Source organism: Schistocerca americana, chromosome 5, assembly GCF_021461395.2.
Source record: "Schistocerca americana isolate TAMUIC-IGC-003095 chromosome 5, iqSchAmer2.1, whole genome shotgun sequence".
In the NCBI taxonomy this organism is placed as follows: Eukaryota; Metazoa; Arthropoda; class Insecta; order Orthoptera; family Acrididae; genus Schistocerca; species Schistocerca americana.
Genome location: NC_060123.1, coordinates 628,335,682 through 628,351,286, shown reverse-complemented (window position 1 = coordinate 628,351,286; position 15,605 = coordinate 628,335,682). Strand labels below are relative to the sequence as shown.

The 15,605-nt window shown below is 38.3% G+C and overlaps 1 protein-coding gene across 1 annotated transcript in view; it reads left to right on the top strand.

Annotated features, from left to right (window-relative positions):
• Positions 1-15,605, top strand: part of LOC124616598 (hemicentin-1) — a 1,150,083-nt gene that overhangs the window by 1,036,432 nt on the left and 98,046 nt on the right. Inside the window, exon 15 of the mRNA XM_047144918.1 lies at positions 5,074-5,217. Within this exon, the coding sequence (XP_047000874.1) occupies positions 5,074-5,217 (144 nt within the window). The remainder of the gene's footprint in view (positions 1-5,073; positions 5,218-15,605) is intronic.

The window sequence follows — 15,605 nt, the reverse complement described above, 5'->3', positions numbered from 1 at the left end:
ATTTCCTATTTCCTCACCATGATTTACACTTATCATTGATGTAGTACACCTAAAGTGCAAAACTGAATATGTTGTGTCTTTTTAAAGCTGATGGTGAGACTATTCGTAAAGAACCAGTCGATGATACTTTTGAGAACTCTGTTCCCCATTTCTTCTGTTTCTGTGTGTATGCTTGGAATGATTACAGTACTAGTGTCATTGGCAAAAAGAACTAATTATGCTTGTTGTATGTTAGGCAGAAGATCGTTTACATATAAGAGGAACAATAGTGGACCTAAGATTGAGCATTGGGAAACCCCATATGCGATTTCTCCCCAATCAGAATTATGTCCCTGTGCTACATTGGCTGGATTACTAAGTACAACTTTCTGCATTCTTTGAGTTATATTTGATATTATCCATTGGTTGGCTATACCATCAATTGCAGAAAAACTTCAGTTTATCTAGGTGAATACTGTGATTCGCACAGTCTAATTTCTTATATGGGTCACAGAAAAATATCAGCTGATGCTGTTTTATTATTTAATGCTTGTAAAATCTGGTGAGTGAACATGTAAATGGTATTCTCAGTAGAGCAATGCTTCTGAAACTAAAACTGTGATTTGCTGAGGATATTATACTTTCTGGAATATATGACCTTCTCAGAAATTTTGGAAAATGAGGTGTTTAACAAGGGTATATTTCAGTCCCTCTGGAAAAATGCCTTAAGTTAGTGATGCATTACGTATTTCAGATAAGACCAGGCCTATTACATGGGAACAAATCTTTAGTACTCTTTTGGAAATACGATAAAAACCAGATGAACTTTTATTTTTGAGAGAATGTATAATGTAATGCTTAACTTGGTACTTGGTTGGTTTGGCAGAGCAGGGGTAGAAACTTTGAATAACACATTTTCTTCAGTACCATCTTGTCTCCTTCTCGAGAATTAGAAACCCATAATTTTGGAAGCATGAAACTGTTTCACCTTTTTATTCAGGACTAGATGAGAAACCTGGCATTGCACAACTATTTATTTATAGCCATGCCCAAGACTTCATACACCTATAATTTATTTTTTACCTATAAAACTTCTTTGTGTAAAATGTTCGTAGTAGTATGATTGAGGATGTGAATGGAGAGCTTGTGTGGTTCACTAACATGGGAAAAAATCCATGTGGAAAGCAACTGACACTAATTTCCACACTTGTAACACACAGTTTGTTGTCTTGTGCATGTCATAACATATACAGGGCTATTACAAATGATTGAAGCGATTTCATAAATTCACTGTAGCTCCATTCATTGACATATGGTCACGACACATTACAGATACGTAGAAAAACTCATAAAGTTTAGTTCGGCTGAAGCCGCACTTCAGGTTTCTGCCGCCAGAGCGCTCGAGAGACCAGTGAGACAAAATGGTGACAGGAGCCGAGAAAGCATATGTCGTGCTTGAAATGCACTCACATCAGTCAGTCATAACAGTGCAACGACACTTCGGGACGAAGTTCAACAAAGATCCACCAACTGCTAACTCCATTCGGCGATGGTATGTGCAGTTTAAAGTTTCTGGATGCCTCTGTAAGGGGAAATCAATGGGTCGGCCTGCAGTGAGTGAAGAAATGGTTGAACGCGTGCGGGCAAGTTTCACACGTAGCCTGCGGAAATCGACGAATAAAGCAAGCAGGGAGCTAAACGTACCACAGCCGACGGTTTGGAAAATCTTACGGAAAAGGCTAAAGCAGAAGCCTTACCGTTTACAATTGCTACAAGCCCTGACACCCGATGACAAAGTCAAACGCTTTGAATTTTCGGCGCGGTTGCAACAGCTCATGGAAGAGGATGCATTCAGTGCAAAACTCGTTTTCAGTGATGAAGCAACATTTTTTCTTAATGGTGAAGTGAACAGACACAATGTGCGAATCTGGGTGGTAGAGAATCCTCACGCATTCATGCAGCAAATTTGCAATTCACCAAAAGTTAACGTGTTTTGTGCAATCTCACGGTTTAAAGTTTACAGCCCCTTTTTCTTCTGCAAAAAAAAACATTACAGGACACGTGTACCTGGACATGCTGGAAAATTGGCTCATGACATAACTGGAGACCGACAGCGCCAACTTCATCTTTCAACAGGATGGTGCTCCACCGCACTTCCATCATGATGTTCAGCATTTCTTAAACAGGAGATTGGAAAACCGATGGATCGGTCGTGGTGGAGATCATGATCAGCAATTCATGTCATGGCATCCACGCTCTCCCGACTTAACCCCATGCGATTTCTTTCTGTGGGGTTATGTGAAAGATTCAGTGTTTAAACCTCCTCTACCAAGAAACGTGCCAGAACTGCGAGCTCGCATCAACGATGCTTTCGAACTCATTGATGGGGACATGCTGCGCCAAGTGTGGGAGGAACTTGATTATCAGCTTGATGTCTGCCGAATCACTAAAGGGGCACATATCGAACATTTGTGAATGCCTAAAAAAACTTTTTGAGTTTTTGTATGTGAGTGCAAAGCATTGTGAAAATATCTCAAATAATAAAGTTATTGTAGAACTGTGAAATCGCTTCAGTCATTTGTAATAACCCTGTACCCACCTGGGATTGTACACATTCAAAGCAAAATCGTAAATTGTTAGGAATAACGGGGATTCAGGATATAAAAACTTGCTTGCCTGTACCATTTCCCATCAAAACTTCCACTTATATGGTGTTACTTTGGAGATAAGTAATTTCAAGCTTAAGCAAGTAAACGGTTCTGAGGAGTGAGATAACATACAACACTCTCAATCAGAGCTACATCACGCCTCACTTTTAGAAGGAGTTTCCAAAGAATGAGTTAAATCCTGATGTTCGCAAGCTGCAGCAAGTCTCACCTCAGGATCTTCATTGGATTCTTGAGACCACTTAGTCCTCATTCTTTTAACCATTCTGGTGTATTCGGAAAGACATTTTTATTTGTAACCAAAACAAAATCAAAATGTACTGAGTAGGCACCCAAATCACAAAGAAACACAGTAAATTCATTAAATTTGTTTTCCCAAGTAAAGTATATAAATAAAACCTAACAAAAAAAGGCAAAGCAATGTTGTTAAGTTTTTAGTACATTAATCAAAATCCTTGCCAAGTAAGTTCACTGTTAGTTTGCGTTCATAAAGATAAGGTTGCAGTGCTTAATTCTGTCACCAACATAAACTTCCAAAAGTATATCTGTCACTGAGCTAAAAAGCTGCTAAACTGAGCAAACGATTTTATTGTGTGTGAATTGAGGAAAACAATTTCTCACAAACCATTGCTAATGACACACTGTCAGTGGCCAGATGTTCTACCTCATTCAATTGAGGCTGATGCTGAGGAGTCCAAACAGCTAAGATCATCATTCTCCTCTTCAGCCTCAGGAAAAAAGCACTTTAGCCAGCTTGTCTGTCTGTAGAGTACGTTGCATGTGGAAGTGTGGGAAAGTGTTCTAATTGTTTGTGTAGCATTTTTCTGAGGCAAAAAATGGGAAACAGCCTGATATTCACCTAGTGGAATGTGGGAAGCCACCTAGAAACAACATTCAGGCTGGCCAGCACACTGACCCACTGGACGAATTTGATCCTGGGCCAGCATACTTCCCCATCTCAGAAATGGCCGCATTAACATGTGTGGCTACATGGGTCATCCCTTATTCAATTATTATTCTCAGAATGTCATTTTTGAGGCCTTAGCCAGTTTTAGGCTTACCAGTTTTTGTTTGGTTCTTGGGATCAATTTGTCCCATTCTTTTAGAACGTATCGTGTAGTGAGAGTGGTTCAGCCATCTACAGGAAGCTGTAATTTGAAAACAAATACAGATAAATCTGAAGAAAAGTATTTTTCACAAGATTGCTGGTCAGAGCCAAATTTCTAAAAATTCAAATTTCAAAACAGATGAGACAGAATTAAAATGTTTGAAAAGAAAATTCACAATTCCCATAAATTTTTGATATGTTAGAGAACTCATTGAATTGCATTAACAAGCTAAACTTCTAAACAATGATTGCTCAGATGATAAACCAAATATATGTTACTATGAAGATAAATGATGACGGATTCAGAATGGAATAGAGAAATATATATGAAGATAGACCACTATTCATTTGATTAGAAGAGACAGTTTTTAAAAAGACATTGTGTTCACCATTGTTTGTCCTATTTGTTACACATTCCATGATTGCAGTTTCTATCTTAAGACATTTTGAAGTGGTTACAATGCTTAAAACACAACAGATACCAACATTCATAAAATGAATAAAAAAATATGTGAGCCATTATAGGTCATGTCAGTACTCATCACATACACCGTCAGTATGTACCAGATGGATGAAACTAGATTCTTGGTTTCTGCACATGTCAACAACATACACTGTACTGGCCAAAAACAACTTGTAATGATTGTGTATGTGGTGACTGCTGAAATGAGCCATAGAGGTTCACATTATTTTTACTTGTTTCATTAACATCGGCAACTGCTCTGTGTTGAGCACTTAAAAAAATTTTAAGGCCAATATTGCAATCATGGATATTATAATAAATAATATGGTTGATGATGAACATCATGTCATTTAAAAAAAGTCAGTGAGGCTATGGTAAAAAAAAAATTCAATTCCATAGCAGAAGTAGTGCTGAACTCCAGGCAGGCATGTAGAAAGTCAATATCCAGGTGGAATGTCCTGTCTCTCCCTTGCCCCCTTCTACTTCTTTCTTCTTTTCTTGGTGCTGTCAGCTCTGGCCAGGCCTGATGTGACTTTAGTGCATTTTGTTCTCCTTGTCAGCTCCATTCAGATGTAGTTTAACAAAGAGCAGGTGACTGCAAAATGAGCAAGCAGTCAATTGCATAAGTTATTCTTTTAATTACATTTAAAAAAAACAGGCAGTTGTGTCCCCTGTATAGTACTGCAACTTAACAAGAAATATTGAGGACATAAAATATTTTGAATGTGTCTGTGAGCACATCCAATGTCATATGGGGAAGGATATGTTGTGTGTTTACAGTATTTTATTACTTGTTCACATGTTTAAATTTATAATAATATTATTCTCTAATATTTTTGTGGAAATATTTGTTACAGGACATGCTGTGACATGGTGGGGAAGGTTTGAAAGTGACCATATCATTGTCATCATTGCAGTCATTGTTGGTGCTATATTAATGGTGATCATCGTTTGTGTCATCATTATCATTATCTGTAGAAGAAAGAGAGCTGATGATAAATGTAAGTGTGATGGGAATGCGTTTTAAAGAACTGCATGTTTATTAATGAAATTTTATTCATTTGTGTGCAAAGACAGCCTGACTCATAATATGCACTATGCATGGCTGTGTTAATTATTTAGAATTTTTGATATGATGGTTAATAAAGTAACAGGATAATCATTTTCACTGATAGTACTCATAAGGGGGAGAAATACATTTGTATGCACTTATTTGCTTCTTCTTTAAACTTAAAATGATGTAAGGTAAGCATATATTTCGGGCCCTTTTAAGGTTCTCTAATGCCAGTAACATTAATGATGAGAAATTTCCAGATTCAGTATATTTACACTCTCTCTCTCTCTCACTCACTCACTCACTCACTCTCTCCACACACACACACACACACACACACACACACACACACACACCAGTGAAAAATGTATACATATTATGACATGTAAATTTTTAGTGTTTCTTCTTACGGGAAACATTTTATATTGTGAACATGGATGATTTTTCAGTTATTTGAGGCCATCAGAAAAAATTCTTCATTCATTCCTTATATTCCATGGATCATCTCGTGAAAGCATACTGTCATGGATGTGGAACAAGTTTTGGTATATGTTAGTAGACCTCAAAAAACTAATTCTGTGGCTTACATTGATAATTGACTATCATCAAACTATCGTATTCTGTTTGCATTGACACGGTTTAGAAATTGATAAAATTGTAAGAGTAGCTGTTACAGCTATTACTTTCAAAGAAAAATGCTGCTTTCTCAGTTCCTCAAAAACAATTGTTATCTACACCAATGCTTGTTTAACAGTAAAGACTACAATGTTAATTCTCAAAGAAAAAGGGTTATGCACATTTTCTCCAATTGGAGGCATGCTTGCGACAGATATATACAGTTTTTTTTTTTTTTTTTTTTGTGGATAAAGTGTAGCACTGTAGCATAGTACTGTTTTCTCTTACATAATGAGAGCCAGCCTGAAAGTCTTTTAAATATTTTTCTGTGCTCACAAAGACAGGTATTGGTATAGTTTCTCAGCTAATTCGCATTATCCATTAGAGACATGCAGAGCATAGTAGTGCACCATATAAGAATGTGAGGTCTCCATTCTAGTCCAATTAGATTACACTTTTTTGTCACAAATATTCATGGTGACACTAAGATTTACATATTTTACTCATTTTTCATTTCATATTACTATCATTTGTATGACAAGTGTAGTATTATTTGAGATAACGTATCTCTATAGCTTTTATATACTATAAAATGTCAACTTCTCAGAGAAAGGAACAAAGGAAAATGGAAGACAAAATCAGTAAATTGAAACTATTACTGTGGAATGAGGGAAAGACAACCACTTACCTGTAGAAGACTGGTGTGTGGTACACAGAAACATATGATAAAAAACAGATAACACCTGCTTTTGAGTTCTTGCTCTTTTTGTAGTAAGAGTACATACATTCACAGGCATTTCAATTTGGGTGTCTGTGTGGTTGTGTGTGTGAATGTGTACTCTTTAGAAAAAGCAAAAAAGCTCAAAAAGCTAGTGTTAACTGTTTCTGTGTGTCATGTACCAGTACTCTGTAGGTAAGTGGTTGCCTTTCCCTTATTTTTTGTATTTTTCCATCCAGGTATTTCCATTGATGTTAAATATTATTGTAAAAATTGCATGTTGATGTTGTGTAAGACACAGAAAAGCATCTCCTTCATATTTCACAAGAAAAGGAGCAGCTTCTTAGTGCTTACACATACATTAAGCTGAGCTGTTACCTCGAGTGATAAAGACTTTAGAGAAAATTCTCCTTGTCCTGTCTGTACAGCTTTCTTATTTCTCATCTTCTCTTTTCCTACTAATGGAGATTCTGTTTAGAGTGTTGATAAATCTCGCTACGTAGTGTTCGTTTTTCCTCAGATTTACATCTGTTAGTCTTCCTCCATTTGCTGATTCAACAATTGTAGCAGACTCTTGTATATTTGTTTCGTGTAGTGTTAAAGTAAATAGATGAATTTCATGATGTAATAAAATGTTTTATGGAAATTTTGATACTTTGTTTAAATACAATACATAAGGCTATTGTAACAGTATGAACTGTGGAGATCTAATGTTAAAGTGAGTCCAGGAACTTTAATTTTGAAAATGGAAAGATGGAAAATGAAGTTTTAATGACACATCAGTGACAGGATCATTAGAGACAAGAGCACAGTCACAAACTGTTGAAGAATGAAGAAGGACATCAGCTGTATAATTTGCAAAGGAACCATCCCAGTATTTGTCATAAGAGATGGAAATGGAGGCGATGTATTTGTTACAGTAAACAAGAAATAGAAGCTGCATGTGGGATCATTTGGGCAAGACTCACTACCAAGGGTGGGGTGATAACTGAATCTTTCTGTCACCCACCTTACTCATCTCCTGATGTAATCAAAAACTTTAGAGAAAATCTCAGTTCACTTATATGTAAGTTCCCCGATCACACTGTAATCATCAGTGGGTTCTTCAATCATGCAACAATTAATTGGGGAAATTAGTTTTCTATAAGACATCCTGTGAAACATTACAATTCCTTATTGGAAAACTACCTGGAACAGGTAGTTAGGAACTCCACTCATGATGAAAATACATTGAATCTGATGGCAACAAATAGACCTGACATCTTTGAGAACATCCACATCTACACTGCTATCAGCGACCACAATGCGGTCATAGCAACAATGATTACCAAATTGCAAAGGACATCTAAAACAAGTGGAATATATATATGTTCAGTAAACTAGATAAAAAGTCAGTAGTGCCATATCTTAATGAGGAACTTGAAACTTTCAGCACAGGGCAGGAACATGAAAAGGAAAGAATAGTTGACCATGCACTGAATAGATATGTATGCAGTAGAACAGTTCATAATGGAAAGAAATCTCCATGGTATACAGTAAGTGTAAAGAAACAGAGATTACTGAATAAAAGGTGTAAAATGAAGTGTAGTGCTATATTGAGATAGATGATGAATGAAATGCATTTGGCTGTCTAGAGGACAATGCGTGATGCCTCCAGTGATTACCATAGCAACATATTGTCAAGCGATCTGTCACAGAACCCAAAGAAATTCTGGTCGTATGTAAAAGCGGTTAGGGGCACCAAAGTTAGTGTCTAGTCCATAGCAAATGAGAGAGGAACTGAAGCTGAGTAATAAAGCAAAAGCTGAAATGGTTAACTCAATTTTCAAATGTTCATTTACAAAGAAAAACCCAGGAGAATTGCCCCAATTTAATCCTCGTATTGCTGAAAATATGAATGAAATAAGTCTTATTATCAGTGGTGTTGAGAAACAGCTGAAATTGTTAAAATTAAACAAAACTCCAGGGCCCAATGGAATTCCTACCAGATTCTGTACTGAATTTGCGACTGAGTTAGCCCCTCTTTTTACTATAATCTATCATAGATCCCTCAAACAAAGTTCTTTTAAAACAAGTGAAGTTCACAACCTTCTGCAAGAAGGGTTGTAGAAGTGTAGAAGTGATCCACAAAACTACTATCTGATATCTTTGACATCAATTATTTGCAGAGTCTTAGAACGTACCCTGAGTTCCAACATAATAATGAGGTGTCTTGAACAGAATAACCTCCTCAGTGCCAACCAGCATGGATTCTGAAAACACTGATCATATGAAACCCAACTCGCACTTTTCTCACATGGGATACTGAAACCTTTGGATGAAGGCAGTAAGGTAGAAGAGGTATTTCTTGATTTCCAAAATGAGTTTGACTCAGTACCAGAGAAACACTACTGTTATTTTGCCTGCATCATCTTATTTCGAAAAGATGATGGATTTACTGCAGGACTCAGCATATCATCATCTCCAGAAGGGTCTGACTGATGCAGCACAATGGAAGACATCAACGCTCCTCAAATTGATCCAGTTTTTTGAACATCTCAAAAATAGTTTGAGTACAAGCGCCAGCTTCACCGCAACTTTATGGGCTGCCTACGATCCATAAGAAAAGGGTTCATATTTGCCTCATTGTGAGCAATATTGGAACCTTAACATATTACCTGGCAAAACATCTGGCTTCTCTTCTAAGCCCACTGGTAGGAAAATGTGAACATCACATACAAAACTCAGAAGATTTTATACAATGCCTGAAGACTTTGTGTCTCAAACCAGCTGACACATTAGTGAGTTTCAATGTGCTCTCTTTGTTCACACGAGTACCTTTGGTGGACTCATTGTAACTTACAGGAACTACGTTGGAGGAGGACAGCTTACGTCTACTCAAACATGTGCTTACTTCCACTTACTGTTTACTTAGTGAACAATATTTTGAGTACCTTTAGTGGATTCATTGCAACTTATAGGAACTAATTTGGAGGAGGACATCTTACATCTACTCAAACATGTGCTTACTTCGACTTACTTTTTATTTAAGGAACAATGTTTTGAGCACACTAACAGTGTTGCTATGGGTACCTGTTTGTCTCCCATAGTAGCCAATCTTTTATGGAAGACTTTGAGGAAAAAGCACTTCAGTCAGTGATGTTGAAACCTGAATGTTTCTGGAGATATGTGGATGACACTTTTGTAGTTTGGCCATACAGAGCAGCAATGCTTCCTGCATTTCTGGTACACCAGAACTTGCTCCATCCCAACATTTGCTTCACCATGGAAGTGCAGAGAAATGGAGACCTCCCATTCCTAGATGTCTTGGTCGCCAGAGAAGAAGATGGTTTCATAAACTGACTCACACTGACCTATATCTACAAGTGAGCTGCCATCATCCATCTCTGCGCAGTGATGTCATTCATAGAGCTAGAATTACCTGAGATCCAGGGAGCTTATCCACCTTCACTTTGTGTTTGTACAAAACAGGTTCTCTGATAAATAGATCCATAATGCATTTAAACAAAGCTCAAGAACAGCCAGAAAAAATGAAGAACTCCATGAGGGTGGTTTTTCTACCATAAGTTGGTGGCATATTCTTTAAGTTTGGCTGGCTGTTCAAAAAATATCAAATAAAATGTGTTTTCTGCCCTCCAGTGTGAGTGCAAACTATGATGGGATCGGTTAAAGACAGCCTAAGTCTAAGAGGACCAGGGATATATAAAATCCCATGCGAGAATGGGAAATCGTACATTGGCCAGACATGTCATACTGTTAAGGATAGATGCAGTGAACATAGACCAGACTGGATCAGCCGGAAAAGTCTGATGTGGCTGAACACTGTCCTGACAAGGGATACAGCATGAATTATGGGAAGTCAAAAATCATTTTGTCCACTTCCACATACTGAGTCTCCAGCATTAAAGAAGCAGTCAAAATATGTATAAGTAATGACCTGATCCTTCCTCCCATGAACTGTGAGCCTTGCCATTGGTGGGGTAGCTTGCATGCCTCAGCGATAAAGATAGCCGTACTGTAGGTGCAACCACAGGGGAGGGATATGTGTTGAGAGGCCAGGCAAACGTTTGATTCCTGAAGAGGGTCGACAGCCTTTTCAGTAGTTGCAGAGGCAACAATCTGGATGATTGACTGCTCTGGCATTGTAACATTAACCAAAACGACCTTGCTGTGCTGGTACTGTGAGTGTCTGAAAGCAAGGGGAAACTACAGCTGTAATTTTTCCCGAGGGCTTGCAGCTTTACTGTATGGTTAAATGATTATTGCATCCTCTTGAGTAAAATATTCAGGAGGTAAAATAGTCTCCCATTTGGATCTCTGGGTGAGGACTACTTAGGAGGACGTTGATATCAGGAGAAAGAAAACTGGCGTTCTACAGATCGAAGAATGGAATGCCCGATCCCTTAAATGGGCAGGTAGGTTAGAGAATTTAGAAAAGGAAATGGATATGTTAAAGCTATATGTAGTGGGAATTAGTGAAATTCGGTGGCAGGATGAACAATGCTTCTGGCCAGGTGAATACAGGGTTATGAATACAAAATCAAATAGGGGTAATGCATTAGTAGATTTAATAATTAATAAAAAATAAAAAAATAGGAGTGCAGGTAAGCTGCTACGAACAGCATAGTGAGCACATTATTGTAGCAAAGATAGACACGAAGCCTATGCCTACCACAGTAGGACAAGTTTATATGCTAACTAGCTCCTCAGATGATGAAGATATTGAAGAAATATATGATGAGACAAAAGAAATTTTACAGATAGTTAAAGGAGATGGGGGACTGGAATTTGATAGTAGGAAAAGAAGAGAAGGAAAAATAGTAGGTGAATATGGAATGGGGGTAAGGAATGAAAGAGGAAACCACCTGGTAGAATTTTGCACAGAGCATAACTTAATCATAGCTAATGCTTGGTTTAAGAATCATGAAAGAAGGTTGTATACATGGAAGAGGCCTGCAGACACTGGAAGGTTTCAGATAGATTATATAATAGTAAGACAGAGATTTAGTAACCATGTTTTAAATTGTAAGAAATTTCCAGGGGCAGATGTGGACTGTGACCACAATCTATTGGTTATGAACTGTAGATTAAAACTGAAGAAACTGCCAAAAGATGGGAATTTGAGGAGATGGGACCTGGATGAACTGAAAGTATCAGAGGTTGTAGAGGGTTTCAGAGAGAGCATTAGAGAACGATTGACATGGGGCAAAGAAATACAGTACAAGAAGAATTGGTAGCTTGTAGAGATGAAATAGTGAAGGCAGCAGAGGATCAAGTAGGTAAAAAGATGTGGGCTTGTAGAAATCCTTGTGTAACAGAAGAGATATTGAATATAATTGATGAAAGGAGAAAATATAAAAAATGCAGTAAATGAAGCAGGCAAAAAAGAATACAAACATCTCAAAAATGAGATCGATAATGCTTGAAGAGTTTGACAGAGCACTGAAAGACCTAAGTCGAAACAAGGCCTCGGGAGAGGACAACATTCCATTAGAATTACTAATAGCCTTGGAATATCCAGCACTGACAAAACTCTTGACTGCAAAATACTAACACAAATTCTTTACAGATGAATGGAAAAACTGGTAGAAGCTGACCTTGGGGAAGATCAGTTTGGATTTCATAGAAATGTTGAAACACACCAGACAATACTTACCCTACGACTTATCGTATAAGAAAGATTAAGGAAAGGCAAACCTATGTTTCTAGCATTTGTAGACTTGAAGAAAGATTTTGACAATGTTGACTGGAATACTGTCTTTCAAATTCTGAAAGTGGCAGGGGTAAAATGCAGGGAGCAAAAGACTGTTTACAATTTGTACAGAAACCAGATGGCAGTTATAAGAGTCGAGGGGCAAGAAATGGAAGCAGTGGTTGAGAAGGGAGTGAGACAGGGTTGTAGCCTACCTACCTCCGATGCCAATGACATTGTAATTCTGTCAGAGACAGCAAAAGATCTGGAAGAGCAGTTGAACAGAATGGTCAGTGCCTTGAAAGGAGGATATAAGATGAACATAAACAAGGATAATGGAATGTAGTCAAATTAAATCAGGTGATGCTGAGGGAATTAGATTAGGAAATGAGGCACTTAAAGTAGTAGATGAGTTTTGCTATTTGGAGGGCAAAATAACTGATGATGGTGAAAGTAGAGAGGATATAACATGTAGACTGGCTATGGCAAGGAAAGTGTTTCTGAAGATGAGAAATTTGTTATTATTGAATATAGATTTAAGTGTCAGGAAGTCGCTTCTGAAAGTATTTGTGTGGAATGTAGTCTTGTATGGAAGTTAAACATGGATGATAAATAGTTTAGACAAAAAGAGAATAGAAGCTTTCGAAATGTGGTGCTGCAGATGAATGCTGAAGACTAGATGGGTAGATCACATAACTAATGAGGAGATACTGAATAGAATTGGGGAGAAGAGGAATTTGTGGCACAACTCGACTAGAAAAAGGGATCTGTTGGTAGGACACGTTCTGAGGCATCAAGGGATTATCAATTTAGTATTGGAGGCAAGTGTGTAGGATAAAAATTGTAGAGGGAGACCAAGAGATGAATACACTAAGCAGATTCAGAAGGATGTAGGTTGCAGTAGAAACTCAGAGATGAAGAAGCTTGCACAGGATAGAGTAGCATGGAGAGCTGCATCAAACCAGCCTCTGGACTGAAGACCACAACAACAATAACAATGACCTTATCAATAGAGACACGGGATTTCAACTCAACAAGGCATTGGAACCAGCATCGACAGTACTAGGGCATCATCAGCTGCAGAGGAATGAATCTGAGCCAACACAGATGGAGAATGATAGCACGCACAGTTAAACTGGGTGCCAACACTCTGCCTGCGCGTGCACTGGGCCACTATTTGTGGCTGCACTTTTCCCACATTGATAGTGCGAAGACTGTGGCCCATTTCTCTGGCAGGGGGCACAGGATGTTTCTGTAATCTATAATTCTTCTACAGTGATGTTATAGCCTCATCCTTTGGCAGTTTTCTAATGAGTCAGCATATATGTTGGTGAGCCATTGCAGCAACACGTCAGTAAGCACCTGATGATGACAAGCAGCTGTCTCATTGAAATATTGTTCTGCTTCTGCAACATCATTCGAATCAATGCTAGTGAACCAATGAAGCAGTTACTACATCAGGAAAGTCTCAAACAGCAGAAATAGTTGCCCCAGTCTACATACGAGGATAGACATGAATACAGTAAATGATATGTGAGAGATAATTGGCTAATGTCCATAATTCAAATGGGAGGTAAACATTGTGTAGATGACTGGGTGAAATGAAAAAAAAAACAAGCTGAGTTAGTTTAGGAAAGCCAGGGGAGGAGTCAAAATATAAAAGTATACTGGAGAAGTAGCTGATGGGTATTGGTAGAAGGCAGAGAATGATAATAACGACACATTTTGGAAATAGGAGGAAGAAATGCTGTGAAGAGAATTTTAAAGCTGCAAAGGAAGATGCTGGCAAAAATTCAGATGAAGTGTTATATTAATGTTGTATTTAACCCTTCGTCAAAATTAGACTTGTTGTCATCTAATTTTAATGAAGGCCTTACTGGCCAAGAGCTATATTTGTTACAGTCTTTTTGTTGTGCCTATCTGTGACTCAGCATTTCCGCTAAATGGTGAATAGCTACTTTACTTTTCACAGTATTGTAAACTTCAACAGTTTGTCATATTCATGCAGAAACATTTAATGCTGTGGCGCACATTAGCAATATTACAAGTGAACAAAATTGGGTGGATCCCATCTTGTGCCACTAGAGAGGAACATGATTCTAAAATCAGTGCACATTTCAGACATCACATTTTTTCTTTCATTGGTAATAATTGTTTCTGTGACCATGAAATGTTATCTGGCCAATTTCATTCACTAGTAATATCACTAATGTGCACCATGGTACTCAATAAGTCTGCATGAAAAGGACAAATTGTTGAAATTGTAGTTGACAATCATAAATGGTATGTATAACATTCAAAAACATACATTTTGATCTTATATTTCAAACAATGGAAAATCCATGATGGAATAATGACAATATTATGAAAAGAATAGATTGCTGCACAGCATATAGCAGAGATGCTGAGTCACAGATGTGCATAACAAAAAGAATGTCAAACAACTAAGCTTTTGGCCAAAAAGCCCTTCATTGGAATTGGACAGCATATACACACACATGCAAATGCAGCTCTCTCCCCCCCCCCCCCCCCCCCCCCCGCTCTCTCTCTCTCTCTCTCTCTCTCTCTCTCTCTCTCTCTCTCTCTCACACACACACACACACACACACACACACACACACACACACACGAACTCTCTCTCTCTCTGTCTCTCTCTCTCTCTCTCTGTCTCTCTCTCTCTCTCACACACACACACACACACACACACACATGACCAACACCTTCAGCCTATTACCCACAACCTACCCTCCTATATGAAAGATACCACCCATTTCCTCCACCAACCCTCTACAGTTCCTGTCGGTTTGCCATGTGGTGCCCTGCTAATCACTACTGATGTAACCTCCCTTTACACTAGCATTCCAAAGGCCCATGGCCTTGCTGCTCTTGAACACACCTTTCCCAATGCCTGAACGATTCCAAATCTACAACCTCCTTCCTAGTCACCATGACCAACTATATACTCACCACAATTACTTCTCCTTTGAAGGCATCATCTACAGACAAATCCGGGATATGGGAATGGACACCCCCAAGGCACCATCCTATGCCAACCTATTCATGGGCCATCTAGAGGAAACCTTTCTAGCCACCAAGAATCTCAAACCCTTCACCTGGCCAGATTGGTTGATGACATCTTCATGATCTGGGATCATGTGTGAGAACATACTATCCGCATTAATCTGGCAAGCTACCTTCCTTCATACTGACCTCCCCACAAAGATGAGTACATCAGTCCACATCAAACCTACCAGCCACCAGCAGTACCTCTACTTCAACAGCTGCCACCTATTCCACACCACAAAGTTCC